We start from the raw sequence: 27599 nt of genomic DNA on the forward strand, positions 1-27599 counted from the left end.
CCCTCCCCTTTCCCTGCTTGAAATCGACAGAAAGGCGACGGACTTCATAGGCAGGGGATGGGTCGAAATGCAGAGAAGCCCTGGGAAATGCTGCCCTGAATTACAGAACTACACCCAGATAGATGCAGAGCTGCAATGAATTCAGTGGTATAGTGCCAATCACATGGAAGTGCTAATGTATGCCAAAAACCTTCAGTGCACCACTCCTAAACTGGTATAATAGGGGGATATGAAATGGCAGGTGGTGTTACAGAATCGTCATAGAAAGAGAGAGGTTTGCTAATACAATATGCCTATCCTTCATGCTGACAAGTGATGAGGGGTCAAGCTGCTAATGAAGGTCTGCTCCATTGTGGCTGGAGGCTCAGAAGGTGGCAGCTTCAAAACCTGTTTCTTCCTCCAAGATGGTAAATGGGCTGTTGCCTTTCAGGTTACTGCACGCACACATTCTTCCAAATCCCCTGTAGCTCCTAAAGCAGCGGACAAAAATGAGGAGAGATGCCCCAAAAAGCAGCCATTTGTTTATTCATGAAACATCTTAGTGAACGGGAAATTGCGCCTCCAAGTCAAGCTAAGTGGATGGCACACAGGGTACCAGAGCACAAGCTCATGCTACAGCTCTGCCTCTCGGGCAGGCTCCCTTCAGCTGGCCTCTGCAAGATGTACATTAGTCCAAATGAGGAGTTGCTGGTTTAGCTGCCTGCTTGCACCGGCCGTTCCCACACGTATGCACTGCAGCACCGCGATAGCTCCTCTCCTCTTCTGCAGTGCCATGTTACCCACGACCTGCCAAACTCTGTCTCCCTCGTGGCGTTACACGTGCGTGTGGGAGTAGGTAGCGGCAGGGATGTAGAGCCCTGTTGGCAGATGAGCCCCGGGGCAGGTGCCCCAATCAGCTCCTGCCCCGTCTCACCCTGGGGCAAGGCCCAAAATACAGCCTTTCTCGATGACATGCAGGCTTTCAGTGCGAATCAACAGAACGCACTTCCATCTAACTATATGCAGGCAAATGTGGCTTGGTACATCTCCATTTTCCCTGTCTGATATTCTACTGCCTACTGTGGGGGCAGAGGGAAGGCCATAAGGAGGGCAGCTGCAAAAATCTGCATGTTTCCCTCTGAAGTAAGTGCATGCTAAATATACTTTGAGAGAGAGTTATTCTAAAATAGTAAATTAAAAAGCCTAAATAAGTTCCAAACAAAAGGGGAAAAAAAAACCCCTTGAAATGGCAATGAATAAGTAAACAGAAAATTACTGGGCACAAAGTGAAAAATCAGACAATTTCATGGGCTACTTCTTTACTATGCAAGTAAGATGTCATATATTAAAAAGAATATCTTCAACACACACAAAATATATATAAAGCTTTAAAATACTTGCTTGGCACAATTGTTGTTGTTGTTGAAAAACCCCAGTAAACAAAATACCATGACAAAGAATTTCTGTCCAGATGAAAGAATCAAATCAGCTCAAGTATCATCCAATAGTTAAAAATCTCAACCAGCCCCCTTCTCCAAACCCAATCAGCAAACCCAGTTATTTGGCTTTGCTTAAAACCAAGCAGACAACCCACCTGTGTTCCTGTGGGTTTCCCTCCCTAGTCATTGGAAATGGTTTTTAAGTGTCACCTTCCATATATATATATATATATATGGGCATCTCAAGTATGTTCTCCTTTGCAGGAAGGAGGGTTCATATAACCTCAAACAGCCTCTACTGCTTTCATGTTTATACTCAGAACACTGCTATTTATGCCACCACTTGTGAGAGTTGCACGATCCAGTTATCAGCATAACCAAATCAATTCTCTTCAGGCCAGCTGTTGCTGTGGCTATGAAGACTTGAATAGTACTGAAAGGGAGCTTGCAAGGGAATTTTCAGCATTTTCATTTATGGACATCCTCAGAATTCATCACTACTGCAATTAGTTGGGTTTTGGTTTGTTTGGGTTTTTTTTTTTGTTGTTGTTTGTTTTTAATTTAAAGAAACTATCTGCTAAACAATGCCAACCAAATTTCATCACAGATTTTTTGCTGCCCTAGCAATTAGCATCTCAGTAGTTTTACAGTGGCTAGAAAGTAAACCTTTACCAACACTTACCTACACCGTTGATTCCCACCATCCTCTTTCAAAAAAGGCCTTCCAGAAATGAAGACAGGTTTGTAGATGTATTTATTATGTTGCAACAAAATATATATGTACTACTGATTTCTTCCCCCTCCCACCCCAATCTTAAATGAAAATGTAATACATTTTTGCCCACATTGTGTTCTTGAATGCTTTGGGATCTGTAAAGACCCCAACATAAAGAAACCGAAGCAACTGCACAATTAAGAGACTGAAAGGTGTTTTAGTGCTGCACTTACATAGTGAATGAAGTCAGATGTCTCAGTTTATTCCAATACAGCCTTAGCAGTCTCTGCTTTGTGAGTATTAGAAAAAAAAAAACCCAAACAAATATACACAGAAAGCATCACAAACAGTAAATGGGTTATTTAAATACGACTGTATCCAACATAGCAGCTAAACACTGGACAATGTTTGAGGTCATCAGCACATCCACATGCTCTTCTAAATGACGTTTGGGGTCCTGAAATACAAAGGACACCATGAGAGAAATGATCAAAACATCTCTGAAGGATTTCATTTTCTTCAGGTCTATTTATGACGATTGTGAGTTAAGGAACACAGGCCAGTGATGTTCCTGGACTTTCCATTCTACCAAGACCTAGCAAATGATTGAATTTCCACGAGTACAATTTTATTAGTCCATACCATCACTCAGGTAAGTTGAGGATAGGTTTAAGAGCCAAATTTCCTTCCAATATCTGAAAAGTAACCAGCTGTGACCAGTAACCAGAAAATGCCAGCTATGAGTTTTAGACAACACACAACGTACATGGAATTTGCTACAGCAAATATTTTAGTCTTAGTTCTGGTACACTGCAATCTGTTCTCAGACCTTTGCACAAATGTGTGTCTTAGCCTGCAAAGGACTCAAGCATGATCTAACACAGTCACAGAATCAAGAAGAGACCTCCAAGATCATTCAGTCCAACCTAGCACCCAGCCCTGTCCAACCAACTACACCATGGCACTAAGTGCCTCAGCCAGGTTTTGCTTGAACACCTCCAGGGATGGTGACTCCACTGCCTTCCCTGGGCAGCCCATTCCAATGCCAATCACTCTCTCTGGGAAGAACTTCCAGGAAATTAGTGTATTGATATCCATTAAAAAAAAAGGCACAATGCTGTGTTCAAATGTTCTGAAAAATGCTAGGCTAAGCCTAAGTAGTATTTTGAAAATACACACCCCACATACTCTTACTCAATGACGTGGGCATTTTTGGGGCATCTGAATAGAGCTGGGTGCTAGGTTGGACTGGATGATCTTGGAGGTCTCTTCCAACCTGCTTGGTTCTCTGATTCTGTGAATAGAACAGTAAGATTATGTCTGGTTGAAAACCAGGCTCACAAACTTCTTCAGTTGCAGAATTAAGTAATTGATCTCCAAACAGTACAAAATTATCAGGCACATTTAAAAAAATACCTCTAAACATAATTGTTTTATTCTTGTAGCATTTTTGTGTGTAAGGGAATGCAAATAAGGAAGACCATAATGAGGGAATTTTAGCTTTTCAAGCAGGTTGGAAGAGACCTCCACGATAGAGGATGACTGTCTGACTTTAAAAACTAGGTGAGGCACTTCATGTAGTGGTCTGGTTGATTGGATAGGGCTGGGTGCTAGGTTGGACTGGATGATCATACTCAAGCAGGTTGGAAGAGACCTCCAAGATCATCCAGTCCAACCTAGCACCCAGCCCTATCCAGTCAACCAGACCATGGCACCAAGTGCCTCATACAGTCTTTTCTTGAACACCTCCAGGGATGGTGACCCACCTCCTTGGGCAGCCCAGCTCATACAGTTCTACAATAGTCTCTCAGTTGCTATAAAATGATGAAACCTAATAAAATAATATTCCTGCTGTGGGCAGCTCTTTGTTTACAAAGCCTTTTATAAAAACTGCACTTAAAAAAAACCCCAAAACAGCAAAAGGAAACTCCTTAACTGAACCATTTAGTAATTTGCAGAGAAACAATAGCTTGATTGTGGGGAGAAAAAGATTTTCTTTTTAAAAGACTGCATCAAAAGTAAGTTATTTTTTTTCCATGTACACATGATTTAAACAACTAGTGAAGCTTGAGTTCTGTTTGAGATGACATCATAACTCTTAAAATACAAGCCTTCTTCTATGCTTTATTTTGTATCTATATTTATCTACATGTAGGTGTGCATAAGCTTCATTGTTCTGGATGCTACAGAAATACAGGAGTGACTGAACAGTAGTGCAGATGTGGTATGACACAGCTGCTAGAAGCTGACACCTAAGAGCAACCCAGAATCCTTAAAATTATGGAATCATAGAATCAAGCAGGTTGGATGAGACCTCCAAGATCATCCAGGCCAACCTAGCACCCAGCCCTAGCCAATCAACCAGACCATGGCATTAAGTGCCTCATTCAGGCTTTTCTTCAACACCTCCAGGGGCTGCAACTCCATCACCTCCCTGGGCAGCCCATTCCAATGCCAATCACTCTCTCTGACAACAACTTCCTCCTAACATCCAACCTAGACCTCCCCTGCCACAACTTGAGACTGTGTCCCCTTGTTCTGTTGCTGGCTGCCTGGGAGAAGAGACCAACCCCACCTGGCTACAGCCTCAGCAGTACAACAAGCAGTGATTCTTTAAGGACACAGTGGATGTTTTTAAAGCTATTTCTTGTTTCTATTGCCCTTATTAAATTTGAACACAACTTGTTACAAAGTTGTTTTGTTCTCCTCTCTGTTACCAAGGCACATTTCCTCAGCCTGTATGTTGAAATCAATCATAGAAGTACTTTTCCTTTGTCTTCTGTAACATTCTGCCTTGACATTGCAAAGAGATGAAATGAATTGATGAGTACTTTCAATTTTAGGTGTGGTCCTTAACTGTTCACCAGCAATAGAATACAAAGCAGCTTACCTGCATACATAGGTATTTAAGCTCAGAACTGACAGTTTGTTCATGAACTGAGGGCAGAGGTGACCTGGCTTATTAGCCATGATAATATATAAACTATATATATAAAAATATATATTAATACATATATATTTATATATATATAGAGAGAGTTATATATTTATATATAAATATATGAACTCCACTATTTTGTCCTCTCTGACACAGACTTGGATGTCTTTATGCCTCAGAAAGAAGTTTACAGACCAACAAGAGAAACACCTACCAAATTTCAGCACTGCTGCTCTGCATGGGACAGAAATGCATACACAACTTGCAGTTATTGTGCTGATTACTATAGTCACAAGCTGTGATCCTTACACAAAACTCTTCACTAAAACTAAATTCATTACTTGGAGTGTGGAGAATATCTAAAGTCACCTATGCACATGTAAAAAAAGATTACTCTTTAGAATGAAGGAAGCATATCATTCCACCTCACTCTAATTCATTACACCTCACCTGCTTGCCAACATTTTTTATTGCCAGCTGTTCAGGTGTCATCTTATCTTCTTCTTCAACAGCCTGTGAAAGAAACACAGAAAAGGTCACTGTTTCAGATTTCATTTACTTTTTCCCCAAGCCACAAGATCCTCAAAATAGAATTCACTTTCTCAACATTAGGTTAAAAAAAAAAAGGTGGGGAGGGATAAAAAAAAAAAGCAAACAGAGATGGATTTAATTACTAAGTGTTAGTGCAAAAGATCAAGGCAAATACTCATGAGTGCTATCAATAGTTAAAGATAGCTGGAGATAGTTAAATTACTAAAGCAAACCCAAACAGAATGTTACTTATATAACTTACTTTCAACTACTGGAGGTTTGACCTCAACAATTTTTTATGCTGTTTATAGTCATTTATTTTCATACATTTGTGTAATATTCTGTTGCCTCCAAAGTAGCTTTATGAAGTAAATCCACTAACTTAACTAGTGAATGTAAGAGTGAATTTTGGGTTTAGGGACTTCCTAAGGAGTTAAAAGAATAGCACTCATCAGGAATGACTGACATGCTTGCTATTCAGAGTGCCTGAGTATCTAGTATTTGTAAAGCATATTTCTAAGTGTAAGTGGCAGTATTAAAACAGCACAAATAACTGTGACAGCTCTTTCTTACACCACTAATAATAGAGTTTGAAATCTAAAAAGAACATTGAATCAAGCTTAAGACATGCTCTAAATACTTAGCATCTATCTACTGGAATGATCCTGGTGGCCCTTTCCAACCATGGCAAATCATAGTAATTAGATGCTGTGCTGAGGGATTTGGTTTAGTCAAGGACTTGTCAGGGTGAAACTAATGATTGGACTCGATGATCTTGAAGGGCTTTTCCAGTCTAAGGAATTCTGTGATTTTTATTCTGCTCTACTGGTCAAGTAGTCCTTGACTGAAGGGAAGAAGAATACAATCAACTGCTTATTTTGGTCTACAGGAATCCTATGTTCCCTTCACTAAGAATACAAAAGTGATGTCATTACATTTCAAAGCAGAACTATGCTTTGCTAGTTTAGGGCAAAAAGTCAGGTGCAAAGCCTGAAGAGTTAATAGGCAACTGTCTGGAGAAACTACACATAGTTGGCTAAAGGAAACATTCTCCATGAGACCATTAAAACCACATTTCTGCCTAAATTATCAAATCCCACAACTCTGCTGAAAAGAGATTATAGAAATCAAGGTTCTTCCTGAAACAAGTGGTTTGTTCTTATGGCAGAGTCCTTCACAAGTCTGTGGTATTCAGCTTCTTACTTCAAATTAAGCAATACATTTCTTCACTTCATAAACACAGCCACAGTTACACTGCACACAAGATATGAGTACCTTGTTATAGTTCTTAGCTAATTCTAACATCTCCTTCACTACTGTTTCGTTGAGTTTACAATGTTCACTGTAGTCCTGAAGTGTCAAACCTTCCATCCAACTCTTCTTATGCAAATTTAGCAACATCTGCAAAACAAAACCTCTTTAGAGCATTCACTGTAAAATAAATCCACAATGCTATGAGTATTTCTTCAGACAGAAAACCAACTTACAGTAGTAAGAATGTAACAAAAAAATCTTGATCTTACAATGTTTAAATCCAGAAAATACAATAATCAACTAATCTACTACAGCAAGGATCTATTTTGCATAAGCTTTTGAAGATCAAACACCTTGAACCCTAAATATGAAAATCAGGCATGGAAACCAGGGTCACATTCACCTGGACAGGAGTACTTAGGTTTTTCATTTTGTCATTCTAAATTCATTGCTGTAGACCAAGAGCACACAACTCTATTGTAGAAGAGTTAACAAAAAGGTGACTATTTTAGCTGCCAAATAAGGAATGGTTCAAGCTTCTGGCCCCAGAAGTTGAAAAACATTTTAATGCTTGGATTAAATGTATGAAGTAGTAATTTAGGCTTCACTGATTGTCCTGAACTGTACACCAGCTGTTCAATAGTTGCAAAGAAGTGAACTTGTAAGACAATCAGAGCATAGAATCAACCAGGTTGGAAGAGATCTCCAAGCTCATCCAGTCCAACCCAGCACCCAGCCCTATCCAGTCAACCAGACCATGGCACTAAGTGCCCCATCCAGTCTTTTCTTGAACACCTCCAGGGATGGTGACTACAAAAAGCCCTAAAAACAACTTGATGAAGTGATGCAGAGTTTTGATGAGAACAAATGTAGGGACTATCAGAAATACCTGCTGTGTTTAAACTGACACAATGATGGCATTCTTGAAAGGGTGAAGGAATAGCTACAAAGGTATAGGCTGGATGGTAGGAGGAAGTTCTTCACAGAGAGTGATTGGCATTGGAATGGGCTGCCCAGGGAGGTGGAGAAGCTGCTGTCCCTGGAGGTGTTCAGCCCAAGCCTGGATGAGGCACTTAGTGCCACGGTCTAGTTGATTGTCTAGGGCTGGGTGCCAGGTTGGCCTGGATGATCTTGGAGGTCTCATCCAACCAGATTGATTGTATGATTCTATGAAAGACAAATCCCTGATTTTGATGACTAATGAAAGGGTATCCTGTGGATATTCTGTATACTTGTGGTCTGGAGGGATGACCCTTTCAGCAAACAGTTTTCATCTTGCCTTCAATTTTCAAGCACTGCATCTTTGAGAACCCAGAAGTCCTGTAATTGCCACAACTTGAATAAACAGTGCCTGTTTCATCCTGTGTACAGCTTTGAATGAAATCTAGCTTTGGAACATATGAACTGAGTTGAAGGCTTGTGTCCTACTTTGTATGACCACCGCCTTCATTACTGACAGAAGGAGCTGTAGTACTCTGCATATGGACAGTTTAACGAGGCCATATGGGTTTAAAAATCATGGTTTGGTGTGAGGGGATCCTCATTTAGTACTCAAAGCATATTCTTGCAGGTACTCTTCTTAATACAGATGGACATAACACCAAGACGAGAGGCTGAGGGAGCTGGGGGTGTGCAGCCTGCAGAAGAGGAGGCTCAGGGCAGAGCTCATTGCTGCCTACAACTCCCTGAAAGGAGGCTGTAGCCAGGTGGGGTTGGTCTCTTCTGCCAGGCAACCAGCAACAGAACAAGGGGACACAGTCTCAAGTTGTGCCAGGGCAGGTCTAGGCTGGGTGTTAGGAGGAAGTTGTTGTCAGAGAGAGTGATTGGCACTGGAATGGGCTGCCCAGGGAGGTGGTGGAGTCGCTGTCCCTGGAGGTGTTGAAGCAAAGCCTGGATGAGGCACTTAGTGCCATGGTCTGGTTGACTGGACAGGGCTGGGTGCTAGGTTGGACTGAATGATCTTGGAGGTCTCTTCCAACCTGGCTGATTCTATGATTCTGTGTTATGAACAATGTGTGGAGATAGAGGCACTCCATGAAGCAGCAGCTAACTTGCTGTCTCCTACTACCGAAAGTACCTACCTATGTAAAGCCATTACAGAACATATACAATTTGAACATCAGAAAATACTGGATTATCACTGCTGTAATTTAGTGGAATCAATAACCTCTACAGGTTTCATGAGCATCACCTGAGAGAGCTGGGTTTGTTGCATCAGTTATTTTTTTCCTGAAAGCAATACCATCCTAAAAAGGGGTAATGCATTCCACAAATTATCTTTTAAGTCTTACATGACTCAAAATTCATAGAATCATAGAATCAACCAGGTTGGAAGAGACCTCCAAGATCATCCAGTCCAACCTAGCACCCAACCCTAGCCAGTCATCTACACGATGGCACTAAGTGCCTCACCCAGATTGGTGTTTTTTCATGACTTCAGACCTGCTAGAAGTCAAAATGAGTTAAGAAAACTCTTCTCACCATTTAGTTGTAAACTCCCCAACTCTTGAGATTTATAACCCTAACATGGCAATGAACATACACAGGTGTAACTCAGGACAGGACCTGGATTTTCAAGGATTAACTTCTACAGATGATAAATAAGCTGTTTTATTCTTTCTGCCATTTCTCCCAGTTGAGACTGTCAGCTGAGATCTTACTTGTAGCTGAGGCAGTTTGATAGAGGAGTAACTCAGAACGTTTGCTGTCAGTAAACGAGCAGTATTTTCTCTGTAAATGCAGCACATTACTATTTTCCTCTTACTTGGTGATGCTTCAGGAGCTTCAAACCAACTGGAAGCACCTTCTATTGAAGTGATTGCAATAAACAAAACCTTAAGGTACCTTGGTCATACAATTCTGTTCTATTCTGGAACATGTGGTCTTCTAGCTTCAGGAGTTCAAGGTTGTGAACACCTAAGGCAGCTAGCATGTCATAGAATCAGTCAGGGTTGGAAGGGACCACAAAGATCAGCCAGTTCCAATCCCCCTGACATAGGCAGGGACACCCTACCCTAGAGCAGGCTGCACACAGCCTCAGCCAGCCTGGCCTTAAACACCTCCAGCCATGGGGCCTCAACCACCTCCCTGGGCAACCCATTCCAGCCTCTCACCACTCTCATGCTCAACAACTTCCTCCTCATGTCCAGGCTGACTCTCCCCACCTCCAGCTTTGCTCCATTCCCCCCAGTCCTGTCACTCCCTAAGAGTTTAAAAAGTCCCTCCCCAGCTTTTTTGTAGCCCCCTTCAGATCTTGCAAGGCCACAATAAGTTCACCTTGAAGCCTCCTGCAGCCTGCACAGCCCCAACTCTTTCAGTCTGTGCTCACAGCAGAGCTGCTGCAACTCTCTGAGCATCCTCCTGGCCCTGCTCTGGACATGCTCCATAATCTCCACATCCCTCTTGTAATAGAGGCTCCAGAACTGGATGCAGTACTCCAGATAGGGTCCCACCAGAGCTGAGTAGAGGGGGAGAACCACCTCCCTCGACCTGCTGGCCAAATTGTCCTTCAACATCATCGCTGAAAAACGAAGTTTTGTGCAAAGTCTCAAGTTCAAAAAATAACAGGAAGGCATCCCATAAAACACTTGGACAAAAATGTTGTCAAACTATTTCTATGAATATTAGAACGTGGTTTTGGAAGGTTTCATCCTCATGACTACACATTTAAGTGCTTTCTGGAAGAGAAGCCATCTGCCTCAGGAGAGTTAAAACAAGTACTGAAAATATCACCAGCTGAAATCAGAATATTGCCACCAACCTGAAATAGTTTGTACAGTGTTCTTTGTCCTCTGAATAAAAACTAAAGCAATTACCTTCTGTTCTAGTTCATTCTTCCTGTAGTTGATGGTGATGGAATAGTAATGTCTGTTTAGTCCATGAATTAGTGCCTGTAAAATTCAAGGGAAAGTTGGCATAAAAACTTGCCCAGCATTGAATGAAGAAATGCAGCCATCTTCAGGCATCACTTCAAAGAAAAACCACCAAGACACATACAGAGAGACTTCAGGTATCAACACACAGAGAGATTTTAAGTAGGTATCAATATACCTGTTCCTATTTCTCTTTCAGCAAGTTCTTTTTCCTCTTTAACTGACAGTTATACTTCCTATTTCTAAACCACTGCTTTTTTTCACACAGTTAATAAGTAATACAGGAAACTATATGCAGTGCAACTGCCTGCAAACACTTGACTGATGTTTGTAACAGCTAATTAATAGCAGCTAATATAGGACACTATATGCAGTGCAACTGCCTGCAAACATTTGACCAACACATATGCAGAAGCATTTCTCTCAATAAATCCTGTTCAAATGTGTCTGTTTCTGTTACAAACAGAAGAATGTTAGCTAGTTAATCATTGACAAACTCTGCTAACGTTGCCAAATTCATCCTCTAAGGTACCATACAAAGAGACGGTAGCTGAAGCAGGGATTAAACACACTGGATATGAGCATCAAACTAACCTTGAATATTAAAGCCAATTTTATCTTATGTTTTTAATCAACTTGAAATGAAAAGCAGCCTTGTTCATTATAACCATGCACTTTGCAAATTTAGCCTTCAACTTGCATGTTGCAATCTGATCGACGGAGATTAAGTAACACCTATATGCATGTATCATCTGGTTTGCTCATGTGCACAATCTTTTTTCTCTTTCTCTTTTTTTCCTTCCCCTTTTTTTTTTTCCTTTACATTTATGATTTAAAGGTGAGTTGGGTTAACCTTGTGAGAGGAATTAAAATTCTATGACAAACAGAATTTGTGGCAGGGGGGTTGGAATTAGATGATCCTTGTGGTCCCATCCAAGCCTGGCTGATTCTATGATTAAATCCTCATCAGAACTTAAATTAGTCCATTTTTCAAATAAAAATTTGCTTATATATTTTACATTATTTTTTTTAGCCTTATAAAGGATGTGTATTTGCATCTTATGCAATTTAATATTTCAGCATTCCAAAATTATCTGCAAGAAAGCTGAAAATGTTCTCCATACATTTTAAACAGGTTCCTTCTGCAAACATAGACACAAAACTACATTTACAAGAACCAGCAGTTAGAAAGAAGCATCACTTGTGCCACTTACTGTAATTAAAATTGCAGAATACAGGTTTTGTCAGCAATGAAGTCATTTATGCTTGAAACTATTAGCAATAAATAATTTCACAGAACTGCAGAGTGCCAGGTTGGAAGGGTCCCTAAGGATCATCTGGTCCAACCTTTCTGGGTGATAGTGCAGTTTAAATGAGATGGTCCAGCATTCTGTCAAGCTGAATCTTAAAACTGACCAATGCAGGGGAGTCTTCTCCTGGGAGATTACTCCAATGTGTAACTGTTCTCATTGTCAACAGTCGAAATTTCCACTGCCATTTACTTATCTCACTCAAAATAATTGTATGTGAGGTTTTGAGGTTTGTGTTTAAACTTACTTGTAAATATTTGAGGTGTTTTCTAAAGCTCCTAAAACTTGACAACCATCTTTGTTTTCCTCTTATTCTCTCTTTCTCTTTCCCCCCTTATTCTCTCTTCCCCTTTCCCCCCTTACTCTCTTTCCCTTTTCCCCCTTACGCTCTCTTGCCCTTTCCATCATTATTCTCTTTCCCTTTCCCCTCTTATTCTTTCTCTTTCCTCCCTTATTATCTCTTCCCCTTTCCCTCATTATTCTCTCTTTCCCTCTCCCCCCTTACTCTCTCTTCCCCTTTCCCTCATTATTCTCTTTCCTTTCCCCCTCTTATTCTCTCTTTTCCTTCCCCCCCCTTATTCTCTCTTTTCCTTTCCCCCCCTTATTCTCTCTTCCCCTTTCCCTCATTATTCTCTCTTTCCCTCTCCCCCCTTACTCTCTCTTCCCCTTTCCCTCATTATTCTCTTTCCTTTCCCCCTCTTATTCTCTCTTTTCCTTTCCCCCCCTTATTCTCTCTTCCCCTTTCCCTCATTATTCTCTCTTTCCCTCTCCCCCCTTACTCTCTCTTCCCCTTTCCCTCATTATTCTCTTTCCTTTCCCCCTCTTATTCTCTCTTTTCCTTTCCCCCCCTTATTCTCTCTTCCCCTTTCCCTCATTATTCTCTCTTTCTCTTTCCCCCATTATTCTCTCTTCCCTTTCCCTCTTATTCTCTTGCCTTTCCCTCATTATTCTCTCTTCCCTCTCCCCCCTTATTCTCTCTACCCTTTCCCTCTTATTCTCTTGCCTTTCCCTCATTATTCTCTCTTCCCTCTCCCCCCTTACTCTCTCTTCCCTTTCCCTCTTATTCTCTTGCCTTTCCCTCATTACTCTCTCTTCCCTCTCCCCCCTTATTCTCTCTTCCCTTTCCCCACTTATTCTCTCTTTCCTTCCCCCATTATTCTCTCTTTCCCTTTCCAAAAATCACTCTTTGAAAGGGCAGACAAACACAAGTGGTAAATAACTGTTCCACTTCAAAACTGAACAGTACTTTAGCTTAGCCACTGCAAACAGTTTAATTAAACCCCAGAAAACACTTTAAAGCAAAGCTTGTTCTTTCTGTGCTGTCTCAAATGGAGGTCATCATTTCAACAAGCCTTATAAATTAGATGCACAAAAAGCAAGTAAAAGTTTTAAGAGAACACAAGAAAAAAAAAAACACCACAAAAGGAATAAAATGAGGACATACACTACTATTACTGCTAAATTTTTAAGGCTGTCTTAAAACCCTTGCTTCTAGCCCAGCAGAAATCAATATTGCTTGCTGCTCACCTCAAATAGGTCAAAATTTTATTCACAACTGTAAAATAAAAGCACAACAACACTGCAAGAGCCCCTGCAGTTTTAAGAACAGGGTATAATTTTAAACTATGATTTTTAGCTTAAGGGTGACATTTGCAACAGCTCACTGCCAACTTGCAAAAGGTAACATTAAAAAACCCCCACTAACAACAGAAACCCAAAACACCCCTGGCCAAAATAAGCCATGCTGTAGTGACAGTGATCTTCAAATAATGAACTTGTATAATACTGCAGGGGTTTACAAGGGAGGTCATTACACATGGTCCAGGAAAGCCCAGCTAGCAAAGCCTCCACATTTGTGAGCATAGGCTCTGCCTATATCTAATCAAGAGCTGCTTAATTCATACTCACTGCAGTTCAGAGACTTTACCAATTCAAAACCTCAGAAGTAAACCACAACCACCTCCTGAAGCAGACACTCTTTAATGGTCTGCAGGGTTTGTTGGCTGACATTTTTCATCAACAATAAATGCATTAGTGATAAACCCCCTGATCTTCTGAAAGACAGAGGTGTGGTGATCAAGCAGCCCCCAAAGGACAGCAGTTTAGTCCTTATTTCTATTCTACTATGAGTAGTGCTTGGTCTTTTTCTTGGATGTTTATCTAGAAAGTATTGCTTTTATTAAGTAACCAATTAAAAGTGCATCTTTCTGGTTGCAAGCACAAATGCTTTTCAGAATGCACACTAAGGGGGAAAAAAAAGGTTTTCTGGAAAGGACAAAATCTAAAAGGCAGAAGAATGACAGAAAGGCAGAAGAATGACACACATAAAAGCATTCATCACTCCAGGGGATACTTGTTTCAAGTACAGAAGCTATTTCTCAAAATAAAAGTTGAAGACCAACACTTTTGTCTTCTTAGTAAAAGTCAACTTCAGAAACAAACCTCTGAATAGTTTTCACAGATGTTTGCAAAGAATTATAGGACAACATCCTGAAGCCAATCAAACACTTTTGCATTACTGCATTATATAATCAAAGATCAATTAAGACACAAAGTTAAATCTATACTGCACAAGAATTAACACCCATATAAGCATATAATAGAAAGAGAAAATGATTAACAAAGAATGACCACATTGTATAATCAAAGATCAATTAATTAAGACACAAAGTTAAATTTAGATTACACAAGAATTAACACCTAGATAAGCATATAATAGAAAATGATTAACAAAGAATGACCACATTATATAATCAAAGATCAATTAAGACACAAAGTTAAATGTAGATGACACAATAAGCAACAACATCCTATATGAGCATATAGTAGGAAGAGAAAATGATTAAGAATGACTAGATTTATATAATCAAAGATTAAGACACAAAGTTAAATGTAGATTACACAATAAATAACAACCTATAAAAGCATACAACAGAAAGAGAAAATGATTAACAAAGAATGACCACATTATAGAATCAAAGATCAATTAAGACACAAAGTTAAATGTAGGCCACACAATTAATAACAACCTGTAAAAGCATACAGCAGAAAGAGAAAATGATTAACAAAGAATGACCACATTATATAATCAAAGATCAATTAAGACACAAAGTTAAATGTAGGCCACACAATTAATAACAACCTATAAAAGCATACAACAGAAAGAGAAAATGATTAACAAAGAATGACCACATTATATAATCAAAGATCAATTACTTAAGACACAAATGTAGATGACACAATAAATAACACCCTATATAAGCACAGAGTAGAAAATTATTAACAAAGAAGGAACTTTTCCCTTAATTCACTTCAGAATAATTCAGGAAAGCTGAGATGTGAATAAGCAGCAGTTTTCAACTTGTAGAATTGAAAATAGTTACTACCAAGTATGACAGCAAGTTGCATTTCCATAAATGTGTACTTCAACCTTTGCTGTAGATACAGACAAATGCAATCATACTCAGGTGCTCTGTTTTAAACCCTTCATGTATATAATGCCACTGACAAATCACATCAATTATAAGGGCACGCAGAGAACAAGAAACCATTTATAGCTTACTGGGTTTAGATACTACTCCCCAAAAGTGCTGAATAAATCTTCCAATTTACATGACTCTCACCCCAGTATTTACCTGGATGGATGGCTTGTTTAAGTGACCCAGATTTGAAGTTGTTTGTCTTGGTTCATGTCCTAAGACCATCATATTAGCATTGATCAATCTGAAGGCATCAATAACAACCTGTAAAAACAAGATGTCAAGTCAATTCTTTATAGAAAATGCAACTAATAGTGCCAAGCAACAGTGGACAAGGCACAATCAACTCTCATCTGGTTTTGGCCTTTATCCAGAAAATCATTTAATTATAATATTAATAAAAAAGAGCCTCCTGCTGACTCTGCTATCAGCACACTCCACCAACTTGTATTGTAAGGTGACACCAATTATTACCTTTTCAATGGAGCTCTAAGTTTTATATAGATGATACCACCATATAACATTGAATTTTTAGGTACACTTACTCTGAGCTTCAAAGGCATGCATATGTTTGTCACCTAAATCTTATCCAATCAAAGTGAATGACAGAGAGAGACTAAAACTGAAAGTGAGCACAAGCTAAGGGACCGAGTCTAAAGCCCAGTCCTGTCACATCAATTATACTACCACAATACTTGAAATGACAACAAAATTATAGCCAGCAAGGAACTTGCCCCATGTATTCCCTTCTAGTCAGATGCTTTTTGCTTCTTGTGACTATGAAAGGGTCTATAAACTGTCTGATGGATTAAAAAGTCCTTGTCAGTGTCATGCTCAGGAGTAAAAAAATGGAGTAAAAGAAAACCAAGGTCATTTATGATTTAAAGCTACACGCTAGGTAGTATTCACTGCCATTTCCTTGCAAATCAAGTCAAAACATCACTGATTTTTATTCATTCCTGTGCTGAATTTGTCTGTGAGAATCTTCAGACAGGATTTCATAGCCCCATACAATAAAATCCACGTCCCTACCCAACGCCTAAGTGAACCAGGAGAGAGAACCACCCAAGAATCCATTCAAACCAGCCTTACTGGCACTCACCATCACAGGCTTGTAATTGCAGGCTCTGATTTCTCACCCAGGCTTTTAACTGAGCCAGTGCAGGCACAGCCTTGCACATCCAGGCAAACCTTGCAGGTATCTTGCCTGCCATGTGCTTGAGGATTTATTCTGGTTCATTAAAACTTGATAGTTCAAACCTTCTTTTCACACCTTTGCTGTAACTATTTTTATTTTCTTGCTCTCCATACTACAGGTTGGGTAACAACAAACCCATTTAATGTGTCTGCTTTGGTATTTTTAGGAATTAGACCTGAAGCAAATCTTTTATGAAATCAACCACTGCTACTGAAAGCTTGCAGAGAAAGCAATATTGAGCCTCCCCCCACCTTGTTCTAGAATTTTCCTCTCCATTTACACAAATGTTAATACCTAAATACAGGCACAGTTTATTAAGGGTGCAATAGAAACAGTGAGGTCATTCACATGGAAATCAAAGTAACTGGCAAGTATTTATAACACAAAAGTAAAATCAGAAGTGTAAACTGGAAAAGTCTAATTACTTATCACCTGTTGTATTTACTTCAGCCAGCCAACTCTATCAGTCATGTTGAGTGACTCAGTGCCACTAAGAGTTATTGCCTGGACTCCCAGATGACTGGCTAGATTCATCTGCATGTCATGACTTCAAATTGCATGCAGAAAACATACCCCTCTGTGATGGTTTGGATGTTATCCACCCCACATACTCTTAAGAAAATCACCCAGACCAGACTTGGCTGGAAATTAAAGAATGAAGTTTTGTATTTACAGCTTAGCACAACATACAAGCAGGTATTGACAATATACAAATTGAAAAGTAATACAGAAACACAGCAGCCCTTCCAGAAATCAGAGTCCCCAGGAGGGGCTCCCAATCACCCTTCCACCTCTTTCCCACCCCTCTACCTTATCCCAGAGTTTGCCTTACATTCAAGGTGACTTCGGAGAACTGGCCAGGGGGGTTAGGTAGTAGAGGAATTAGTCACACAGACAGCAAGTGAGGGAGAGAAAAGAGAGGCAGCCAAAGCCAAATAGCAACTGTCTTATCTATGCTTGTGTTCTTGTTTTTATCCATCTCAGCAAGCCTATGAGTGCAGCGTTTCCTTTTCACAGCCTATAATCTAATTCCTCTCACTAAAATATCCCAGCTAGCTTCAAACCAGCACACACTCCCCCCCCTCCCCCCCTCCAAAATAAAATTCTTCTAGCTTGTGACCATTTTTTTCTGAATGACAATAAAGCCATAACACAATTCAGACTGAATCTGGACTGGGCCATAACACAATTCAGACTGAATCTGGACTGGCTGATCCTGGTGGTCCTTTCCAACCACAGCGATTCATAGTGATGAGATGCTGTGCTGAGGCATTTGGGTTAGTCAAGGACTTGTCAGTGTAAAACTAATGACTGGACTCAATGATCTTGAAGGTCTTTTTCCATCTAAGAAGTTCTGTGATTCTGTGACTATGCACCATCTGATATTAATGGTATCAAAAATAAAAGAACAGTACCTATACATTCTTGTGGTAACACACAAAGTAGTTCTACTTTTGATTATCACTGTCAGACTTTTCTCTGGCTCAAGCTTTTGTATATATCTGCCTTCCTTTTTAACAAGATGCTGCTCAAATTTACAAACATCTGGAAATGCCCAACCATAACAGAGAGGCAGGAAAAATGCCAAGCCAAACAGAACAAAATAAATCCACTCCATAGGTCCTCCAGAGACTAGCTAGATAAGGGGGAAAAGCAAGTCTAAATTTGCTCTAAGAAGCAAGAAACAGGATCTAGGCTATATACTATAATCACAAGGAGCTGCTTTATACTGGCCATGATTCTAGATTTGATTTTAACCTAGTTCACTAGACAATGTTGAGTTTATCCAAGAATAAATGGAGTCATGTAAAATAAGAAAATGCCAACCAAAAACTGCTTAAAGTTCATAGATCATAGAATCAACCAGGTTGAAATAGAGCTCCAAGATCATCCAGTCCAACCTAGCACCCAGCCCTATCCAGTCAACCAGACCATGGCACCAAGTGTCTCATCCAGGCTTTCCTTGAACACCTCCAGGGATGGTGACTCCACCAATTAAAAAAATCCAACATTTCATTTGGTGTTCTCAAGGTTACCCCTGGACAAATTCCCTATTAAAATATGAGAACTAGCCACTAAAATATTTTAGACTCATACTGAATTATTTTAGCATCTTAATGCTGACCAGAAGTAATTTTTCTAATGTTTCAATGACTACCTACTTTTCAAGCAAAGCCTGGATGAGGCACTTAGTGCCATGGTCTAGTAGACTGGATAGGGCTGGGGGATAGTTTGGACTGGATGGTCTTGGAGGTCTCTTCCAACCTGGTTAATTCTATGATTCTATTCTCTCTCCCTGTCCTCCTGAAGCAATAAAACACAAGTATCTCCTAAGCAGGACAATTATCAATCTAACAGAAAGTGGCTTTAAAATCAGAATATTGAGCTTTGAAAAAGGATAAAATTACAACTTCTATAATCCCAGAGAGGGATGAAAAGTACACATGTGAATATTTCTCATCTCAGTTGCACTCTGACAACCAATGGTAACTAAATACTTTAACTACACTAAGATTAAAGGAATTTGCTGCTATCGCTATAGCAACCATCTTAAAGAAACTAACATGCTCAACAACTTGAAGGCTAAATTTAGACCTAATATGCAATAAAAGCATAAATAAAACAATATATTTTAAATCTTCAGGTCTGTGAAATGCAATTGTTTGTTGATCCCCCCCCCCCCCGCCCAGTGAGCAGAAACCAGTCTCTCCCTTAGAGGATTACATGAAAATAAATAGGCTCATTAATGACCAATGTACTAATGAGCAATGGGTGAAGTAGGTGTTAATTATGTCACAGTAAGATTCGACATAAAAAAAAACATGGTAAGCACTTGGAGGTGTGTACAAGCTGAAGCCTCCTCTATGTTTGTGTATTTTGAAGTACAGGATGATGCTATCAGATGATAGCAACATGGTCACCCCGGAGACGATGACAAAACTAGACAGAGCACTTTGAACAAAGAACTTCCAAGGTTTAATTAAGTGCAGCACAAACCCCTATTCAGTTACTTAGGTTTTTGTTGCAAGGAGCCTGTATTTCTCACCCCAAAACTGTAAGGTTCTGTTGTGCTTGAATTACCTAACGCAGCCTGCACTGCATCCTTAGTAAAAACTACTGCTTCCAAGCTTCCTGCTAAATTCCCTTCCCGTGCAAGTTCAACAGAAATCTGTGCCATTGGGTTATTTTCCAGGCATACAAAGGTAGATGTTTATTTTTTCTAATGCTCTTTCATCATTTGACTCTTTCACCACTCTGACCATTTACTTTCTCCTACTGGAAGTGTCTTCAGAGGTCATTTCAACAGCAGACAGCTTATAACAAAACCATTAGCAGTTTGGCTAGCTTAAGGAAACCTCTTCCTTTCCTTTTTTGTTTATTATCACTGCATGAATCTGCAGCATATGAGAGTTTATAATTTCTCAGGCTTGTTAAATTCATGTTAAAGGTCTGTTTTCTTGTTGAATAAATTTTGTTCATATAATGCTGCCTATTTCATATACTGAGTCTTTAATAGCACCTTTGGTCTATGCGCAACTCACAGATCAAAACAGAGGACTAAAATAGGGGTTGATGATGCTATTTACATGTGTGATTCCTGCTGTCTTCTTGTTAGTAGCTTTAATATAATAGAAGACCTTGTCTGTTTTGTAATTAACACATCTTTACTGGAGAGATATTTGGAAGTGATTGCTGTGAATATACTGGTTAGTAAAATAAACACAATCACACACCACTTTCTGTTATCAGACAAATTTGTGAATTGTACACATTATACTCCAGATCAACAAACTGTGATATAACAGCCAAGTAGAAGACACATTTATATAACCCTTTATTTTTCTGAAAATATGTATTCAATCTGACCTTGCAAATATAATTAGCTTGTGGGATGTGTGGATTTCAGTACCATGGATGCTTTACTAATTGCAGCTCTTGGAAATAGATACTAAATATTTGGAAGCTGCCAATACAAAATAAAAACTGCATCTTTTTGTACATCTGTCTTAGCTTCAAAAAGCATAATAATCTAATAAACAATAACCAGACAGCATTTTAAAAACACTTCCTGGAGGTCAACAGCCCACACTAGAGCCCACATGAAGTATTTTTAGAAAGAAAAATCACAATTACCTTCAGAGGACTTAATAAACTTGAGGATAGCTGTAATTATCGTGACTCAGAGCTATTCACAATCTAAGAGAAGTGCTGGAGTCCTCAGCACCCAACTAGGTAAAAAACCAGGGTCTTCTATATTCTGTACACACTGACAGTAACAGCTGGATCAAAATGCTGTAGCCTGTACACATTGACAGCAACAGCTGGATTAAAATGCTGTAGCCTGTACACATTGACAGCAACAGCTGGATTAAAATGCTGTAGCCTGTACACATTGACAGCAACAGCTGGATTAAAATGCTGTAGCCTGTACACATTGACAGCAACAGCTGGATTAAAATGCTGTAGCCTGTACACATTGACAGCAACAGCTGGATTAAAATGTTAATCTGTACCCACTGATAGTAACAGCTGGATTAAAATGTTAGTCTGTACCCACTGATAGTAACAGCTGGATTAAAATGCTGTAGTCTGTACACATTGACAGCCACAGCTGGATTAAAATGCTGTAGCCTGTACACATAGACAGCAGCAACAGCTGGATTAAAATGCTGTAGCCTGTACACATTGACAGCAACAGCTGTATTAAAATGTGGTAGCCTGTACACATTGACAGCAACAGCTGGATTAAAATGCTGTAGCCTGTACACAGTGACAGTAACAACTGGATTAAAAAGTTGTATTCTGTACACACTGACAATAATAGCTAGATTAAAATTTAGGCTGCTTAGTAGCCAGACTTACTTTAGCTTCTGACAGTGTGAATGCCATATATATACTACCACTTTGTCTAAGGTCTTAAAGGGGAAGAAAAGATAATTTCAAGAGTACTTCATATACTTAATTCTTAAATCCCTCCTATAACAAACCTATCACAAATACTGGAAGAAACAGTTCTGGTTTGCAACACCCACTGTAATTTCATGACAGACTTCGGTTAGAAATAATTCATCCCCTTCTGTTTAAATTAAAATAATATCTGATACCAATATTTCTTTTCCTGTGAGGAATCTAGGACATATGGTGACTATCTTTAAAAGTGTATTGTGCCCTTGGAATGAGAATAATGTTTAAGAACAAACAGAGCACTGCTTAAAGACAACTCTGAAAAGGACCGAACGTGGTTACGCCAGGTGTGGAAAAAGAAGTAATGTCCCATCTAAAACCTCTTTTATCACCTGCAACTGACCTGTTATCAACTGCTTCAGTTTGTTTCTAGGTTCTTTAAAAATGAAATGAACCATGTGACCTGAGAAGTGCAGCTGAGGTTTATGACCATTTCGTTATTTATGCCGCCACGCACTGTTAGACAACTACAAGTAAAGAACATCTTCTGTCCCCTGTAAGCCCACAACATAAAAAATTCAAACAAACCTTCCTTTTGATGCCATTTCCAATGAGAAGCACTAAGAACTGAAACTGACTCATGCCAAGTGCATATCAGTGAATTGCTGTGATTGTGAGTTGGAAGTTTGCAACATGGAAATTATTTATAAAATGTCAATTTTAGCTCTGGAAAATATATTCCTAGGAGTATGTGCATTTTCCTTCTCTATCCTTAGAGAATTGTTGACTTGTGGTCAAATCCACAGCACAACTTGAATATCCAGACTGAGAGGGGGGGGAAGAACTACAGGATAATACATTTATCTTGACAAGTGAGGGCATGCATCCATAACTCCCAAGCAGCAAAGCCACAAGTTTTAAAGCTATATGCTTTAATGAAGATAAATGGACTATACTACATTCACCATGTCAAAAGGAAATTAAACATTTAATACTTTTCAACAAGAAGTCTTCTTGGAACTTCTCTTTTTTTTTTGTCTTAAGGAAGGGCATGAACTGAAGTAACCTACACAAATGGTTTATTAAGTAAACATACACTGCTTAATTTAATCCCAGCAAGTGCCAAAGTGGCATAACAAATTTTAAACCATTGCATTGATAGGAAGAGTTTTGGTATTACAAATAAACTAAGAAGTGGCATCACAAATAAACTAAACCATTGCATTGATAGGAAGAGTTTTGGTATTACAAACAAAGAAGTGGTATCACAAATAAACTAAACCATTGCATTGATAGGAAGAGTTTTGGTATTCCAAATAAACTAAGAAGTGGTATCATACATAAACTAAACCATTGCATTGATAGGAAGAGTTTTGGTATTACAAACAAACTAAGAAGTGGTATCACAAATAAACTAAACCATTGCATTGATAGGAAGAGTTTTGGTATTCCAAATAAACTAAGAAGTGGTATCACACATAAACTAAACCATTGCATTGATAGGAAGAGTTTTGGTATTACAAATAAACTAAGAAGTGGCATCACAAATAAACTAAACCATTGCATTGATAGGAAGAGTTTTGGTATTACAAACAAACTAAGAAGTGGTATCACAAATAAACTAAACCATTGCATTGATAGGAAGAGTTTTGGTATTACAAACAAACTAAGAAGTGGTATCACAAATAAACTAAACCATTGCATTGATAGGAAGAGTTTTGGTATTACAAACAAACTAAGAAGTGGTATCACAAATAAACTAAACCATTGCATTGATAAGAAGAGTTTTGGTATTCAAATAAACTAACAAGTGGTATCACAAATAAACTAAACCATTGCATTGATAAGAAGAGTTTTGGTATTCAAATAAACTAACAAGTGGTATCACAAATAAACTAAACCATTGCATTGACAGGAAGAGTTTTGGTATTCAAATAAACTAAGAAGTGGTATCACAAATAAACTAAACCATTGCATTGACAGGAAGAGTTTTGGTATTACAAATAAACTAAGAAGTGGTATCACAAATAAACTAAACCATTGCATTGATAGGAAGAGTTTTGGTATTACAAATAAACTAAGAAGTGAAATATGTTAAATGTGATTCTGAATATCTGCAGTTACTAAAAAGAATATTTGCTTTCAAACAAATCAATAAGGAAACAGTGGTACACTGGCAGTAATAAACCAGTTCAATGCTTTGTGGTTTATGCATGCATTCAGCAAAACACATCCTGAAATGAGAACACTGAGTGGCCTGCACTGTAGTGTAGATGTAATTTATCTCTTACAAACATGACCCTTCAGGAAAAAGAGCATCAATTGACAGCAATCAAACCCAGCACCAATATATCTACTTCCTTATTCACAGAATCATAGAATCAACAACCCCAAGCAGCGCTACAGGCTGGGGACAGAGTGGCTGGAGAGCAGCCAGGAAGAAAGGGACCTGGGGGTACTGGTAGATATGCCCAGGTGGCCAAGAGAGACAATGGCATCCTGGCCTGGATCAGGAACAGTGTGGCCAGTAGGACAAGGGAGGTTGCCCCTGTACTCAGCACTGGTCAGGCCACACCTTGAGTACTGTGTCCAGCTCTGGGCCCCTCAATTTAAGAGAGATGTTGAGGTGATGGAACATGTCCAGAGAAGGGCAACAAGGCTGGTGAAAGGCCTGGAGCACAAACCCTATGAGGAGAGGATGAGAGAGCTGGGGGTGTGCAGCCTGCAGAAGAGGAGGCTCAGGGCAGAGCTCATTGCTGTCTGCAGCTACCTGAAGGGAGATTGTAGCCAGGTGGGGTTGGTCTCTTCTCCCAGGCAACCAGCAACAGAACAAGAGGACACAGTCTCAAATTGTGCTGGGGGAGGTCTAGGCTGGATATTAGGAGGAAGTTTTTGGCAGAGAGTGATTGGCACTGGAATGGGCTGCCCAGGGAGGTGGAGTCACCATCCCTGGTGGTGTTGAAGCAAAGCCTGGCTGAGGCACTTGGTGCCATGGTCTGGTTGATTGGTTAGGGCTGGGTGCTAGGCTGGACTGGATAATCTTGGAGGTCTCTTCCAACCTGGTTGATTCTATGATTCTATGAAAGAGACCTCCAAGATCATCCAGCCCAACTTATTCTCCAAATCAAGCTCCTCCTGAAACTCCATTCTTGCCTGCAGCAAATTAAGATGTTTTAGTCTCTGATATGCAGGTTACTGCACCAAATGCTCTGTTCAGACAACATTAAGAAAGAACAAACTACTGTAGGAGTATCCAAATGTTCTAGACAGTGTACAAAACACACAGAAATGTACATCTGAAATTCCAAAAGTTACACATTGTAAAGTTATCTTCTCTATTTTAGAATCTTCCCCTTTACAACAGAAATGTGCTAGCAAGTTTAGTTCTAATAATGGAACTTGTTCTAGATATAAAAGATTCTGAGATAAAATTATAGGTATCATATGGTTTTAAAACCTGTTTTTTCTTGGAAAATATTATCTGCATAACAATTCAGAGACAAGTCTCCAAAGCAGTCATGATGATATAGTTCATTGACTGGGTTTAGTTGTTTTTAAATGAATACTTCCAAGCTGTACCCTAATGACTGTTGAATTTACATGTGTCTAGGAAAGATTTCAGGTAAAAGATGAATGCATAAACTGGGGAGGGGAAGTTTGGTATATAATCTTGTTAGGTGGATCCATTCAAACTTCCCAGAAACTTCATTTTTATTGGGCTATTTTAACTTTCAAACTTGAGGCATTCCATTACTGTGTCCTCCACATATCTCATTTTAAGAATTGCATTCGTTCTGCCTTCTGCTGTGTTCTGCATTCTCCTCCAGTCCTGTGCTTAATTCAAAGCAACAAGAGAAAAGGACAGGTTTAAAAGAGTAACAGCACACTGATAAAAGAGTAGAGGTCTGAAAACATGCAATCTTTCAGAAAAATATTGTAAGACATGTTCAGATGAGGAGGAGTTTTGAGGCTAGACAGTAGTTCCAGCATTCAGAAGAGTAACTTACATCTGTCTGCTTTTGCTCTTTTAGACTATCGAGTGGCAAACCCATTCACGTACGTATTTGCTTTGATAAACTGAGAAGATTTACAAGACAAAAATAGTCCAAGAAAAAGAGTTCATCTGCCTGTTGCCACCTTTCACTTTACTCCAAGCTGCACTACAGGCTGAGGACAGAGTGGCTGAGAGCAGCCAGGCAGAAAGAGACCTGGGGATACTGGCTGATAGTAGCTGAAGATGAGCCAGCAGTGTGCCCAGGTGGGCAGCAGAGCCAATGGCATCCTGGGCTGGATCAGGAACAGTGTGGCCAGTAGGACAACGGAGGTTATTCTGCCCCTGTACTCAGCACTGGTCAGGCCACACCTTGAGTACTGTGTCCAGTTCTGGGCTCCTCAATTCAAGAGAGATGTTGAGATGCTGGAATGCGTCCAGAGAAGGGCAGCAAGGCTGGGGAGGGGCCTGGAGCACAGCCCTGTGAGGAGAGGCTGAGGGAGCTGGGGGTGTGCAGCCTGCAGAAGAGGAGGCTCAGGGCAGAGCTCATTGCTGTCTGCAACTACCTGAAGGGAGGATGTAGCCAGGTGGGGGTCAGTCTCTTCTGCCAGGCAAGCAGCAAGAGAACAAGGGGACACAGTCTCAAGTTGTGTCGGGAGAGGTCTAGGCTGGATGTTAGGAGGAAGTTGTTGGCAGAGAGAGTGATTGGCATTGGAATGGGCTGCCCAGGGAGGTGCTGGAGTTGCGGTCCCTAGACATGTTGAAGCAAAGCCTGGCACTTAGTGCCATGGTCTGGTTGATTGGACAGGGCTGGGTGCTAGGTTGGACTGGATGAGCTTAGAGGTCTCTTCCAACCTGGTTGATTCTATTCTATTCAAAGCATGACAACACCAAAAAAACATCTGAAAAAGAGTAGTAATGGAAACCATAGAGACCCTTTTTCTTTTTTCTCAGGTTAAAATGAAGAACACAAAACCAAAATTTTCAGCATGTTTACTTTGACTACATAGAAATCATTTTTTTAAGAAGGGTTTTCTCTCTGGAATCTGTTAACACTGACCTGCAGTTATAAATCTGTTATAAATTTATTTTATAGAGAATTAGAACATTATTAGCTAAAAATTGCTCAATAAATGGTACACACAGTCATGAAAAAAACATAGTGCTTATGCAAGAATATGTATGTAAAGATCAGGACTTAGAATGAGTTGTCCTTCATGCATCCTGCTATATATAGTAATCATAATAAAATAAGATAATCATAGAATCAACCAGGTTGGAAGAGACCTCCAAGATCATCCAGTCCAACCTAAAACAGTCATTGAAGCAGTTGGCATTTAACCCACAGATCTGCATGAGGGTTTTCTCTCTAGGTAAGGATTTAATATGACTTTTTCATTTTGCTCGTTGGCTTTAAGAACTCATAAAATGACTACTATTTTTTAAGCTGTTGAGAATTATATGTGCTCTTATATTTAAATTGCAGTCATATCCCTCATCCTACTGGGTTTTTAGAATGAGTGTATCCAGATGAAGATAACTAAGAAGTTAACAAGTTTTCACTTTCTACCACTGACAGGTAAACTGGGTTTTTAATGCTTTAGCTAGCAAGGGTAAACCTGAGGCTCCCCATCAGAATACATTTCAACTTCTTGACATCTGAAAATAACCTTTGCCCCAGTTTTCTTTGCTAGCACAACCACGACTGCTTTACTGACTATGAGCCACAGCAACTCATGTGGGCACAGACCTGCCCCCAGGCAGATTTAAAATTAGCTAATGTGTTATTTTGGACTTTGTTTTTAAATACATCTAATCTCAGTCAAAACACACCATATTAAAATCTTCTATGCCACATGTTCGTTATAGGTTTTTGCCAGATAGTTATGCCAGTAGAAGGTATAATATGTAACGCTCCACGGACCACATGAGCAAAAAGCCCACCAGTAGAGCGGCTACTACACCAGCAAAACCTCCTCTGCAAGCAG

At 39.6% G+C, this 27599-nt stretch overlaps 1 protein-coding gene across 2 annotated transcripts in view; it reads right to left on the reverse strand.

Annotated features, from left to right (window-relative positions):
• Positions 1-2154: 2154 nt before the first annotated feature.
• The window catches only part of PSMD14 (proteasome 26S subunit, non-ATPase 14), a 54977-nt gene continuing 29532 nt past the window's right edge, over positions 2155-27599 (reverse strand). For both annotated transcript variants that reach the window (XM_064164225.1, XM_064164216.1), the window contains exons 8-12: positions 15674-15781; positions 10672-10746; positions 6878-7003; positions 5522-5584; positions 2155-2590 (exon numbers count right to left, since the gene is read on the reverse strand). In XM_064164225.1, the coding sequence (XP_064020295.1) occupies positions 2492-2590; positions 5522-5584; positions 6878-7003; positions 10672-10746; positions 15674-15781 (471 nt within the window). In that variant the 3' untranslated portion in view covers positions 2155-2491. The remainder of the gene's footprint in view (positions 2591-5521; positions 5585-6877; positions 7004-10671; positions 10747-15673; positions 15782-27599) is intronic.

This window comes from Pogoniulus pusillus, chromosome 2 (genome assembly GCF_015220805.1).
Source record: "Pogoniulus pusillus isolate bPogPus1 chromosome 2, bPogPus1.pri, whole genome shotgun sequence".
NCBI lineage: Eukaryota > Metazoa > Chordata > Aves > Piciformes > Lybiidae > Pogoniulus > Pogoniulus pusillus.